This window comes from Podarcis pityusensis (genome assembly GCF_964106645.2).
Source record: "Podarcis pityusensis genome assembly, chromosome: 13".
In the NCBI taxonomy this organism is placed as follows: domain Eukaryota; kingdom Metazoa; phylum Chordata; class Lepidosauria; order Squamata; family Lacertidae; genus Podarcis; species Podarcis pityusensis.
The window spans coordinates 41,779,487-41,793,299 of record NC_138038.1 but is presented as its reverse complement, the minus strand read 5'-3'; the positions used below and the strand labels follow the sequence as shown (position 1 = coordinate 41,793,299).

Genomic DNA, 13,813 nt, shown 5'->3' with positions numbered 1-13,813 from the left:
TTGCATACAGAAATGAAAGATGGGGAAGAGGTTAGGTTTGTTGAATTCATATATATATAGTGCTTTATTTACATCCTGAAGCAAATTTACAGTCATGTTGAAAAACAACAACACTAAGGCATAAAAGACAAGATTCCCTACCGCAAAAGAATCCTGGGAACTGTAGGTTAACCATTCACAGAGCTACAATTCCCAAGACCCTTATGTAAGAAATGCCCCACAGGGAGAGGAAGGGGAGTGTGAAGTTACTCACCAGTTTCATAGTGTTGCCATCCCAAATCTTCACATCTCGGTCATGTGATGCTGTTACAATCCTGTCTCCGAGGACATGCAGGGCTGTGATTTTGTCACTGTGAATCTAGACGCAGAAGAATTTTTAAAGTCTGCTAGGGCTTGGAAAGTGCTTCCTTGGGGCCACAGGGAGAGCGAGAGAGAGATCACACTGCCTTACCCCACCCTCTCTGTGACCCTGAGGATTCAGGCCAATTAAGGAAGTCCCAGTTCTCAAGCCCCGAGAGCATTTTTAAAGTCACTTTGCATACTCACAGTCTACTATTACACTGCATTTACTAAAATGTATCTGTGCTCAAAGTGGTTCACATTTTAAAAACAAGCCAGTCTAAATGCAGCATGATGAATGTATGTAATGCACTCACGGCAATTTCATCTCATTAGGAAATAGAATGTAAAGTAAGAGTCTGGTTTGGGGTCCATATTTCAGTGGACTTTTTCACTGTTCCCCACAAGGCAGTATTTTCCTGCTCCAGCAGAACAACAAAAGTGCATCCATGCCACAAACCTAAGATCGTTTTGTAAGCAACTTCTGCTCTTTTGGTTTACACTGCATAACCTTGGGCATTGTAGGTTTGTCGAGGAAGCTTAGATTTTCCTGCTAAGAGACCTAAAACGACCTTCCTTTACAAAACTGCAGTTCCCCTAGATGTGGATGCACTGCAAGTGAACTCTATGGAAGCATCTCCAAACTGGATCAGGCCCCAGAGGTAGGCAAGGGCTCAAAATCCCGGGCACGTGACTCAAAATTGCACCCGGGAGGCATCCCGCTTGCTGCTCAGGCTGATGATTCAGGCGCAGGTGGGTCTCCATTCATCCTATCTTCTCCCCCCATCCCTAGGACTTGCCTTTTTCCTCTGCCAGCCATCAGGCTTCCATTTATCCACTCTCTCCTCAGTCTGCTGGGTCTGAGTCCAGAGGCATCCTTCAGAGTCTGCGCATAATAGTTTACCTGTCCCAATGGAAAAGCCACAATTAAGAGTGCATCTCTCCCTCCAATTCTAACTCCACTCCTTTCAAATCAGCTGGAGCTATGCTAGATCAGGCCTATAGTCCAGCATTCTGTTCTCAGAGTAGCCAACCAGGTGCCCACAAGCCCATATCCAAAATCTACCACTTACGCATCCACCTTTCTAATGCAAGCTGATTTCTGCTGTCTTTTACAGGGCTTTTCATATTCTATGCTGGAGTAGCCAATAGGGTGCCTGCCAGATCTCATTTGACTACAACTTCCATGCTTGCTGAGGCCTATGGGAATTGCAGTCTGGAGTTTTGGGGAGCGTGACCTTCGGCTACCCCTACACTGTGCCAATCTCCACCCAGTTACAACCTACAAAATTATTGCACCTCGTTGGAATCTTAGATATCAAATGTTTTAAGCCCATTAAATGTGATTTCATTCCAGAGGCAGGCCGTCAACACGGGCTCCTCTGGGGTTGCCAAGCCGGGGACGCCCCCAGAGTTTCAAGTATGTCTGCACAACATTAAGCAACAAGAAGGTTCTGAGCGCAAGAGTGACATTTTGCTTCAGCAAAAGTCTCTCTTAAAAAAATATAAAAGTGAGACTGGGATAAGCAGGAACCTGGTCTTGGCCTCACCTTTGACCTGCCGGGCAGCAGTGACCCAAACAGAGGGCCTTTTGGGTACCCATGGTATCTTCTCCAGGGCGTCTGTGTCCTCTAACTTCCCAGATTTGGTTACCCTCTAAAGGAACAAACAGAAGACGGCTCTGGTGAGGAAAGGGCAACTCAAGAAATTAGCAGGCCTCTCCTGGCAGAAGATCCACGTCCCACCTGCCTTGGGAGTTCTGAGCTGGTCAGACCAAGGGCACAACATCACAGAACAACTGAGGCAACCATGCCACAACGGCAACCGAGCTGCAGGATCTCCTTTTGGACTGGACAGCCTGGTGGAACAATTCCTGCAAAAACCAGGCATCACCGGAAGTACCTGGAATGAGGGTGGGTAGCGGGAAAGCTCAGATGTGGGATGAGCAATCGGGGGAGGCCTGCAGAGCCACATTTGCCCACCCCCACCCCACCCCCAGGCCTGAGGCCTGCACACAGAGACACATATATGCTTGCTTAAAGCCACCAAAGGAGCTGCTTTCTGAGCTGATACTACCCCTGGGCTCAGGGATCTAGGACTTGGAAAACCTGGGCTCAAGTCCCCCACATGGAGCTCCCTGGGCAAGCCCCTTGCCCCTTCCCCCTAGTTCACAGGGTTGCTGTGGGGATGAAAGGGGGGAGAGCTATGAAAGTCACCTTGAGCTCCCTTTGAGAAAAAAGTGGGATGTCAATGCAATCAGTCCACCAATAATAAGTGGGGGTTATGCAGGTAGACAGCATCTTAAAAAGCAGAGACATCACCTTGCCAACAAAGGTCCGTATTGTTAAAGCTATGGTTTTCCCAGTAGTGATGTATGGAAGTGAGAGCTGGACCATAAAGAAAGCTGATCACCGAAGAATTGATGCTTTTGAATTATGGTGCTGGAGGAGACTCTTGAGAGTCCCATGGACTGCAAGAAGATCAAACCTCTCCATTCTGAAGGAAATCAGCCCTGAGTGCTCACTGGAAGGACAGATCCTGAAGCTCAGACTAATACTTTGGCCACCTCATGAGAAGAGAAGACTCCCTGGAAAAGACCCTGATGTTGGGAAAGATGGAGGGCACAAGGAGAAGGGGACGACAGAGGACGAGATGGTTGGACAGTGTTCTCGAAGCTACCAGCATGAGTTTGACCAAACTGCGGGTGGCAGTGAAAGACAGGAGTGCCTGGCGTGCTCTGGTCCACGGGGTCACAAAGAGTCGGACATGACTAAACGACTAAACAACAACAACATGCAGGTAGATGCAGCCTGGCAGGCTCAGAGCTCAGCAATTGGCCAAATCCTGTGGCGATTCCCACCTGGGCCACTCACTGGCCACTCACCATCTTGAACAAGGTTGGGCTGTGCATGGAGTCCCAGATGTGAAAGATATGCCCCTCCTCCTCCTCGGACACAGATATGTCAAAGCTCACGTGCTGCTGGATATCCCACACTTTGTCTGTGTATCTGAGATGGAGGTGAAGAAGATTAGCACTGGAGCCATGGAAGTAAGACTGTTCCACCACCCAGAGATGTCTTCCCCTGGCCCCTCGAGGCCCACTGTTCTCCCAACTCACGGGTTCTGCTGGAAGCTCTCAGCTCCAGGCTGCAGCACCAGCAGGTCTCCGCTGGCCATCCCTAGGACTATGGGGCCGCTGGGCCTGAGCATCCCCACACAGAGCGCAGACGACTCCTCTGCTTGGCGCAGGCACTTCTTGCGGGTCAAGCTGTGCAATGGGAAAAGGGAGAAATACACACACAGAGAATACAAAAAAACTCAGGATCAGCGACATGCTGTGGAGACACAGCTGTGGAGAAGCAGAGGCCTGGAGAAGCTCTCTCTTGGTTATGGGGCTGAGAGCTCCATTGTGCAGTCAGGCACTCCCAGGACAAGTGGCTCACACTGGAGACCCAGCAGTCCTGGGACGGTTTGTGCAACCTTACCTGATGGTTCCATCGCGCTGCCTGCTTATGTACCAGAGGCTGATCCCATCAGCTGCCACAAGGATGGTGCGGGTGGAAGTGAAGGCTAAGGCACTGATGCAATGCTGGCCAGCCTGGATGGTGAAAGAAGCGAAGCCACTCATGCAACGGTTTGCTATACCAAAGGGCCGGACGAAGCCCAAAGTGCATTTGGATAGCTCAGTTGGTAGAGCACAAGACTCTCAATCTTGGAGCCGTGGGTTCTAGCTCCACGATGGGCAAAAGATTCCTGCACTGCAGTGGGTTGGGACTGAATGACCCTCAAGAATCCATTCCAACTCTATGGCCACCAGGTGGCGGCTTCTCCCTCCAAGCCTTCTTTCCGGCACTGGAGAGACGAGGGGTGAGGAAGCTGTGGCCCTTCAGATGATGGTGGGGAGTCCAGCGCCCTTGGGCTTACCTTCACTTTCTCCACAGCCTTGGCTTTGTGCCAGAGGACCAGGTCTCCGCGTTCCCCACCAGACGCAACGAAGTCCCCATCGGGGGACCAGGCCAAGGCCGTGACGGCACCTTGGTGAGTGGGAAGGTCTTTGGCGGCTCCTGCTGGTGAGCAAGGGGGACAACGGCTCAGCAAGAAAATGATAAGCTGGGACCAACCAGTTTGCAGTTTTAAAACATGTATTTGGTCACATGCACACATGCAACTTCTCCCCAAGAATGCTGAGAACCGTAGTTTGTCAAGGGCACTGGGAATTGTAGCTCTGTGAGGGGGTAGTTCGCAGGATTCTTGGGATGTGTGCTTGAAATGGATGGTGTTTATGCGACCCTAATGTGCACAGTGAGGGGAAAGGATGGAGCCACAATGTGTCGTCGTGAGAAGTCAGCTGGAAATCTCTCCACCCTCCACTCCAAACACAGCTGGTTTAATTGTGTGGACACAAAATGCTGACACCAAATGAACACACCCAAATTGGTCATTAAGCGTGGGGAGGCCTGTAAGCTCAGTGGGAGAGTTTAACTGGCTTGCATGCAGAAGGCTCCCGGTTTCAATCGCCAAGGAGGGCTAGGAAGAATCTGCCTGAATTTCTGGAGAGCCCAGAGCCAATCCACATAGACAATACTGAGCTAGGTGGACCAATGGCCTCCCTCGGTATATGGCAGATGGTAACGGACGCAAAGCACAAGCAACTGGGCTCCTCTGACCCAGCCAACCTTTTGGTTTGACCCACAAATGCAGGAAGAGCAGGAAGCTGTGAGCAGCCCCCCCCCCCCGATACTAACCCTTTTCCTTGGGGACGGCCCACACTCGGACTGTGTTGTCTTTGGATATTGTCAGGAAAGAGGAAGATGCTGGGGAAGCAGCAGCCCCACAGATGGCAGCGCAGTGGCCAGGGAAGACGTCAGGTTCCGCCAGCTGTGAGGAAACAGGAAACGAGTGAGCAAGGAGCTGGGAGGCAGAACAGGGCTTGGGTCGAGGTGCCAAGAGTTGCCCACGCGGGAGAGATTATTATGGTGTAGGTGCAGGGCAGACCAGGTTGGCTCCTATCCAACAAGAATGATACCTAAAAGTTGATCCATCAGGTAAGAAGACTTTAAGCCATATGCTAACCGAGTTCTCAGTAAGTGTTCCAGCAGCTCTGAAGTTGAGCCAACTTTTGTCACTTTCCCCTCATGCATGCCCTATTTGTGAGAGGCAGACAAGCCTAAGGTGTGCCCAAGCTGTACCTTTGAAGCACACGCCAAGCACACTTTCCCTCAGAGGATTCTGGGCCCTGTAGTTTGTTAAGGGCTGCTGGGACTTGTCCCTCTGTGAGGGGTAAACTACTGTGCCCAGACTCCTGTGAGGGAAAAAGTGTGCTTGGAATGTGCTTTAAAAGGTGTATTGGGTACACAGCCTCAGAAGAGGTGATATAGGAAACATTTAAACTGCTGCTGTGGCTGGTTTGCCCAGCCTTACAAGCGTAGCCAAGAGGTTGTGGGTTGTTTTTTGGGGTGGGTGGGAATATAGCCTAACAGGTAAACATTAAGATATTTATTAGGCAACTATGGATAACAGGCTGCCCTTAACACAAGTAACTGCAGAGTCTTTGAGTTGTCAAATCACCAGCCAAATTTCCAAGGGCATTTTTGTTTAGGGCAGCCTTTGCCAACCTGGTGCTCTCTCCAGATGTTCTGGACTACAGCTCCCATCAGACAGCACAGGGCACTGGCTAGGGGCTGGTGGGAGTTGTAGTCAAAACATCTGGAGAGAACAAGGTTGGCAAATGTTAGTTTAGTACATTAAATCTACACACACACACACACACACACACACATATATTCCCCCCATCTCTTACCTTCAGGGGCTTCCAAAGTTTCACTGTGCCATCACCGCCGGCTGCAGCCAAAATAAACTCTTTTTCCCCTGTGAAAAGAAAAAAAAAAGAAAGAAATGTACTAATAGTACGCTTATGAAGGTAGGGCAGAGGGCAAAAAGCAGGTCAGCTGTTCCAAGTGACAATACCCCTCACTCCCCAACTTTAAGGGCAATACTTCCCCACTTTGAAAATCTGTTTTCACATGTTTTCTTTAATTCTGGCTATTTATAAAATCATATCTGACCAATAATAAAATTATTATTATTTCCACATTCACTAAAATCTTCCTCATCTAACTGGCAAATAAAACAGCCAACTTTCTCACGGGGAGGTGACTTTGCAGGAACCAAAGAAAGGTCTTCAGTCACGTAATTAAGCTAAGCTTCTTCAGAGAGGCCAAACTCCTCAGCAACCCACAGCCCCCCGTCAGACCTTGGTATTCTTACATTACCAAGTTCAAAATCTGCTAGACAGCTCAGATCTACAGTCTTGAAAGGGCTGCTTGCAATACCTTACTTGGACAGTGAACAATTTGAGCATTCAAACTTGTACATATTCGTGTGAACCTTAACCTCATCTAAAATAAATGCAAATATGCACATGGATTCATTTGTATCATACTGTCAAGTAACGGAGACCAGAATTTCAGAGCTCATTTCCCTTCCCCAGATTTTCAAAAAGTGGTGGCTAAAGTATCTTACGTGGATCTCTGAAGCCTGCACAGTGGTTGGCCCGGTCAGGGTGAGCCAGGAAGCGAGTCATCTCCAGCCCCTGTCGGTTCCACGCCACCAGCATCCCATCCCTGCCCACGGAGAACACATGTTCTTTCTGTCACAGGAACCAGAAAGAGTAGCAGTCAACAAGGGATGAACCAAGGCCATGCATATTTATCCAGAGGACGACTGCAACAAGCGTTCCATGCACAGAGTTAAGGCAGGGATGGGGAACCTCAGGGCCAGGGGCCGCATCCGGCCGTCGGATTCCTCCCTGCAGGCCGCACCCCTCACTTCACTGCCCCAAGTGGTTTTGCCTGGATGGAACAGGCCCTTGCATTCTGATAGTGCTTCTTGCTTGCATGGATGGAGAAGGGGGTGTTGTGCGGGGAACATTTACATTTGTTGCTCCACCCACTTTTGCCTCTGGCCCCACTCACCACTGGCATGTGGCCCCAGGAAGCCTGCCCAGAATGGAATGTGGTACCCAGGATGAAAAAGGGGAGCCAAGGCAGGATAGGCCACAGACACAAGGTCAATAATAGAGTTGGGGAGACTAGAATGGACCTGGGAGGACCTGGGAACAGCACTGAGGTTTTTTTAATGGCATCCATAAGACACTCAAGGCCAAACTATGCAAGATGGTAAGATGTATCTGTACTCAGCTGGGATATCTCAGGCCCACGCTGGACAAGAGATTCCTGCACTGACAGGGGCTGCACTAGATAAACCAGCTCCTGGTGCCTTCCAACTCTGCAATGCTCTAATTTAACCTGTACAGCAGTGTTTCTTTGTTTTTGCTTTTTAATGTAAGGATTTGCTGTGGCGGCTGGTATCTGTGGGAGATTTCCTCCCAATGCAAATATGGCATTTTCCAAAAAAGGAGGGATTCTCTTCAGGAGGGGAAGAGAAGGCAACCTAGATAGGTTTTTCTCCCACCCACCGCCGTTGCTATTTGCAGCCTTCACCCACCCTGGCGCTCCCCAGAGGTTTTGGAGTACAACTCCCTCCAGCCCCACCCAGAAAAATATGCACATTAAAAGCAAACATGTCTTTAACGCGACATCTGGTTTGTCCCCTCAGGTGCCATTTCAGGCAGATGAAGAAGAGGATGTTCTGTGACTTGCCGCCTCTTCATTTTAGAATCCGCAAAGCCCAACGTAGCGTGCTTTGCAGAATTCAGGAAAGCGTCTAGGGCCAAGGTAGGAAAATGAAGGACGAAGCCTCAGAAGGATTCTATTGCCTACCTCACTCATGACACTGCATACTGGGCTTTGGTGGCCCAGAAATTCCTGGAGGCGCTGGCCAGTTTTGGGATCCCAGAGGCAGACGGTGCAGTCGTTGGAGCCAGTGAGCTGTTTGGGGAACAATGCAAAGGACAGGCAGGAAGTTAGAAATGGTGGGATGTACATCAGAGGCTGCTAGATTTAGGAGACCTGCTGTGGGTGATACTCCCAACCACCTCAGTTTCCCCATTGGAAGATGACAGGAGGAATCAGATGTTCCAATTAATCAGCCGGCAAGTTATCACCAGGGTACCAAACACATCAAGGCCAGTATCAGCACCTAGCATCCTTGGGGCAGCTGCCACCCTCCCAACACCCTGACAAGGGCCCTTCACTGGTGCCTGCTCCAGGGCCTAGGGATGCCAGAGAATTCAGAGGAACGTAGAAAAGGAAGTGAACAAATGCTGCAATTCACATGTCTGCCTGTTGTCAGGAACAGAAATTAGTCAAATGGGATTCATTCACGTTGTTTGGAAGTCCACAATGGATATGTAATTGATGACTTTTTGCCATCATTTTGACACTCAAATGTAAGTTACGTAAGTTATATAGACAGTTTTGTAATTTATGTTTAACAGAAGACACGTAGTGTTTAGCAGAAACCAAACTGCATCGTAATGGAAACGGTGACAAGTATGATGAATACAGGTCAGAATTGAAATTTCTGCCTTTTCCCATCCTTTGAATCCAAATAATAAATGTCCACTATTGGCCCTGCTGGCTGCAACTGATGAGAGCTGGGAGTCCAAGACAACCCAAAAGCAGCTTGTTAGCTTCCCTTGTGCCCAAACACTAGCTTTCCTCCCCACTCATTGCATGCAGGAGCCAACTGCATGCAGGATGATCTACTGCAAAGAGCTGCTAGGTTAAATAGGTGGGTGCCCAGACCTGCCCTTTGGGAAGGGTCGTAAGCTGGCTCTCTTTGGTCCTCCCCCCTCCATTTCTGGGATTCTTCGTGCATGAAAAGCCCACCTACCCACCCACTCCGTGCGGTGGCCGTTCAAACTCACCAACATGGGGCCTGCCCAGGCGCAGCAGGAGATCCAGTCCTGGTGGCAGAAAAGCATGGAGCGCCAGAGGGAAGGGGTCTTCTGGGAGGGGTCCCTGACATCCCAGAGAAACAAGGCCTGAAACACAGAACACAGTGAAAAAAATAAAATAAGAACCTACCTTTTGTTAACATTACACCAGTCTCTTACCTTGCTCCTTACTCTGCTCCGCCTCCAAAAGCAGTAATTCTCCCCCCCTTCTGCCTTTTCATATCACAGGGATGACCAACCTCTGGCTTGGAAGCCAAATGTGGCCCTCTAGGTTTTTCTGTGTGGCCCTCAGGACTCTCCTCAGGCCATGCCCACTCCATGTCTCTGCTCTATACCCTCCCTTGAGTATTTTTGCCTGACTGGAATGTGTGTCACTGAACTCCGACAGTGCCGCTTGCTGGACTGGATGTAGGACGGAGCGGAGTGCAAGGGTACAGACACTTGCCCACTGCACAAGAGGCAAAATTCACATCTGTTGCTCTGCTCACTTCTATCTCTGGCATGTGGCCCTCAAAAAGTTGCCTCGGAGGCAATGTGACCCCCCCCCCTTAGGCTTAAAAGGGTTTCCTGCCTCTGCCACAGCATCTCCTCTGCCAAGAAGTATCCTGCAAAGGTTTCTGGGGCATCTCGTTTGGTGCACAGGCTTGCCGAATGAGATATTAGTTGGACCAGCTGAGCCACACAATTGCTTTGAGCGCATATCAACATCTATTCGGAGGTATGCTTTGCGAGGGGAAGATCAAGGAAGCTCTGTGCCACCCCTGCTGGGCCTTGCGGAAGAGCCCTGTCCTTGAGACAAGGCTGCCTTACTCACCCGGTCTTTGCCTCCCGTGGCAAGGTAGCGGCCGTCAAGGCTGAAGGCGCAGCATGTAACCCCCCCGGTGTGACCCCGGAGGACAGCAAGGGGCAGGATGTCAGCATCTGCAGCAGGATCTGTTGGTCTCAGAGTCTCTGAAAGCCACAGCTGGACAGTGAAATCCTCTAGAAAAGAGAAAAAGAATATGAGGGGGGAAATTCTGGTGAAAGAATGGTGGCCTCAGACTGAGGGATCACGAGGGGAGGCCTCCAGGCCTCTATGTCTGACCCTCGGGACTCTACTCAGTCCTCACTGACCCAGACGGAAGACAGGGCTGTGCAGCCAGTTTCTCCTTTGCCATGGACACCCCTAACAACATGGCGACTGCAGCAAGCTGCTTCCGTCTAGGTCTCTGGCCTTTGCTCTCCCCACAGACTTTGACAATGCAGGGCCCTAGTTGCTCTGATAGAAGTTGCTCCACTTTCATGACCAGCCAAGTCACTGGGCCAGCAAAGAACGCCAACTTTTTGAAGGCCTACTCTAGAAAGTGCAGAAGCAAGCCAGGGAGGGGCACCCATCCCTGAGGCACCAATCACTTCCTAGGCTCTGGAAAAATCTCAACACAAGGAGTTCTCGAGTAGGCTGGTATAGCCAGAATACAACAGGAGAGGGAGAGGGAGAGGGAAAAAAAGGAAGGAAGGAATTGGAGGAAGATAAGAAGCTCTTATCAAGAGTACAGTGGTGCCTCGCAAGACGAAATTAATTTTTTCGTCTTGCGGTTTTTTTCGTCTTGCGAAGCACGGTGTCGGAAAAGTTTTGGAAAAGCTTCAAAAATCACCAAAGTCTTCAAAAACCTCAAAAAAGGCTACCACACCATGTGCTATGAGTTGCTCCTCGAAGTCAAGTCGCAACTGTATTAACGGTTTTAAGAAAAAGGAAACAAACTTGCAAGATGTTTCCGTCTTGCGAAGCAAGCCCATAGGGAAAATCGTCTTGCAAAGCAACACAAAAAACCAAAAACCCTTTCGTTTTGCGAGTTTTCCGTCTTGCGAGGCATTCGTCTTGCGAGGTACCACTGTATTGGGTCCATCTAAACTCAATGTAGTCCTGCAATGACTGAAAGTGGATCGCCAAGGTTTTTCACACGGGGGGGGGGGGACACAATGGGCCCACATGATAACTGGAGCCTAAGCCCAAAGCCTGCATCAGCTCTGCCTCTTACTACAAGCTTCCCTCTCTCTTTCCACTGTCATGCAGTTTGCAAGGCAAAAGAGAAGCTACTTAGGTCGTCTAAATCAACCCCTGCATTATCCTGCCCAAACTCTCCCTTCCTTTCATCCACAGCTTCTGGCTGAAGCCCTAAGGAGAGGCAAGGATGGAGAAAGGCAAGCAACGTAACGCCTCCCACCAGGGGCTTCTTCTCTAAATCACCTGACACCGACGCCACCAGCTTCTCGAAGATGGCGAGGCCTGTCACGGCTCCTTTGTGGCCTTGCAGCTTATGGAGGCAAAGGCGGCTGAACTGGGAGGTGTTTGTGACGTACAGGGACCCGTCGCTGCTGCCCCCAACCAGGTGGAGGCTGTCCAGCCAGGCCAGGCTACAGAAAGCAACCCCCGTTGCAGCACAGTGGGTCAGTGGAGTGTCTAAGAGAGACAGAAATAAAATGGAAGAACTTGGGAGCGCTGAAGACTAGTCCTCCAGGATAGAATTGCACCTGGGTAGCAATTCTTACTGGGGAACCAAGTAAGATGGGCAGCATATACATCATCATTATTATTATTATTATTAACACCAGGAACAGCCAATATGGTGCCCTTCAGATGTTGCTGGACTGCACCTCCCATATTCCCTGACCACCGGGCTGCTCTTGCCAAGGCTGATGGGAGCGGAAATCCAACAACATATGGGAGGCCGCAGGGTTTCGTCGAGGATTCAAATGGCTTAAGGAGACAAATGCAAAACGTACGCCAAAGATGTATGAAGACCTTGAGGTCTCCCGAATGGTGCCCCACAGCCAAGCGGCTGCAATCGGGATTGGCTGCAGTGCACAGAGCTGGGGAGGAGACTCCTGACCGCAAGGTACTCCACAGTTGCCCCTGGTGACCTGCCCAAAGCTGGACCTGCAACTCAGAACGCACAAAGTCAGTTATGCTAGGCACAAAGACATGCACACGTCATACTGAGAAGAGATCCCTCCTGCAATGTTAACACACTCTCTCTCTTCAGTGGCCGCATCCACACTGTTTAAAGCACTATTATCCCACTTAAACACTTCAGGGGTCCCTTCCAACTCTGTAATTCTGTGATTCTACAAGGTGTGACCGGAAAATTCGGTGAATGGTCACAGAAATCGGACAGCGAGAAATATTCAAATGTACATGCCTTCAATGTAGGCCCCCTCTGATACAATGCTCCATTGACAACGTCCGTAGAACTGCTGAAAGCTTCTGGAGAAGTCCTCTTTTCGTACTGCTTTCAGTTCCCTTGTCACAGCACTTTGGACGTGTGAAATGTTGGAAAATCCGTGCCCTTTCAGTGCAGATTTCAGTTTTGGGGGAAAAGAAATCTGGTGGGGCCAGATGGGGAGAATATGGAGGGTGGGACAACTCAGTAACCTCAGTAATGATTTCACACAGAATATACAATTCTTCCGCCATCATTTGAACAGACAAATGCCGATCCCACATCAATAACTCACGAACTCTGCCGACGTTTGCCGACGTTCTGCTCGTCGACGGTCTGCCAGACCGGGGGTCATCTTCAGTGGTTTGCCGCCCTTCACAGAAATGCTTAAACCACTTACACACTGCCTTTCAAGTTACAGCTTCATCTTCATGCACAATTGTGAGCATTTTGTGGGTTTCCAATGCCGATTGTACGTTTGAATATTTCTCACTGTCCGGTTTCTGTGACCATTCACCGAACTTTCCAGTCACACCTTGTATGAACAGTCATAGCTTCCCTGCTGCCCTCCTGAAGTATCCTGAGAACTGTAGTTTGTTAAGAGTGACCACGCCATGGAGCTACAATTCCCAAGATTCTGGAAAGGATACACCCAACTCTCCATATACTTCTTCCCAACATTCCACCCATTCCCAATCAATACAATATTATTATTATTATTAGTAATAATACCACCTTGCAATCTTCTCCTGCTGTGAGCAGTTCGCCCCCTGGGAGGAACAGAGCAACGGAGACACAACCCGAGTGACTTGAGAATGTTTTCAAGACAACAGCCTCCTGCCACGACCAGAGATGGACAGATCCCATCAGGGTTCCTGCTGCCAAAACATTTCCAGCCGAGGAGAAGGAAATGGAATGGATGGAGGCATCGTGGCCTTTCATCACCTGTAAGGGGAAACAGGAGTCAAAAAAGCTGCTCCGTTCTGTAGGAGGTGCATCAAGATGGGGAACCTATGACTCAGCAGATGTGGCTGGAGTGCAACTCTCATCTGCCCCTTCTGCCAGCAGAGGCAATCAGGGGAGTTGTGGTTGTCAGAAGTGAAACAGCAGGGATGCTTCAATTTGTAACTTAAAGGTTAATTCTGTTATCAATAAGACAGCTAACCAGGTACGGAGGAGGCTTAGCAGACTGGCATGATTTCTAGTGAGGTAGCACATGCTCTGATTGGCTGTGTAGTTCTGAGAGAGTTTTCCCCTGTATATTTGGCTGAATGTCTCCCTATTTTCTGTTTCTCAAATTATATGCTGCTTTGTTCATTTTCCTCAGTCAAGTGTTATCAGGACTTTTCTCTCCAGACTCCAGCTGTGTTATTTAAATGACTTTGCTAATAGGAGTTCTGCAACATCTGAAGAT

At 49.6% G+C, this 13,813-nt stretch overlaps 1 protein-coding gene across 1 annotated transcript in view; it reads right to left on the bottom strand.

Annotated features, from left to right (window-relative positions):
* The window catches only part of TEP1 (telomerase associated protein 1), a 54,264-nt gene that overhangs the window by 689 nt on the left and 39,762 nt on the right, over nt 1-13,813 (bottom strand). Inside the window, exons 41-56 of the mRNA XM_080978140.1 lie at nt 13,135-13,344; nt 11,963-12,116; nt 11,427-11,639; nt 10,014-10,180; nt 9,170-9,286; nt 8,121-8,228; nt 6,862-6,988; nt 6,140-6,207; nt 5,085-5,217; nt 4,264-4,406; nt 3,825-3,937; nt 3,458-3,607; nt 3,224-3,347; nt 1,890-1,995; nt 1,140-1,243; nt 254-358 (exon numbers count right to left, since the gene is read on the bottom strand). Coding sequence (XP_080834266.1) covers nt 254-358; nt 1,140-1,243; nt 1,890-1,995; nt 3,224-3,347; nt 3,458-3,607; nt 3,825-3,937; nt 4,264-4,406; nt 5,085-5,217; nt 6,140-6,207; nt 6,862-6,988; nt 8,121-8,228; nt 9,170-9,286; nt 10,014-10,180; nt 11,427-11,639; nt 11,963-12,116; nt 13,135-13,344 — 2,142 coding nt within the window. The remainder of the gene's footprint in view (nt 1-253; nt 359-1,139; nt 1,244-1,889; nt 1,996-3,223; nt 3,348-3,457; nt 3,608-3,824; nt 3,938-4,263; nt 4,407-5,084; nt 5,218-6,139; nt 6,208-6,861; nt 6,989-8,120; nt 8,229-9,169; nt 9,287-10,013; nt 10,181-11,426; nt 11,640-11,962; nt 12,117-13,134; nt 13,345-13,813) is intronic.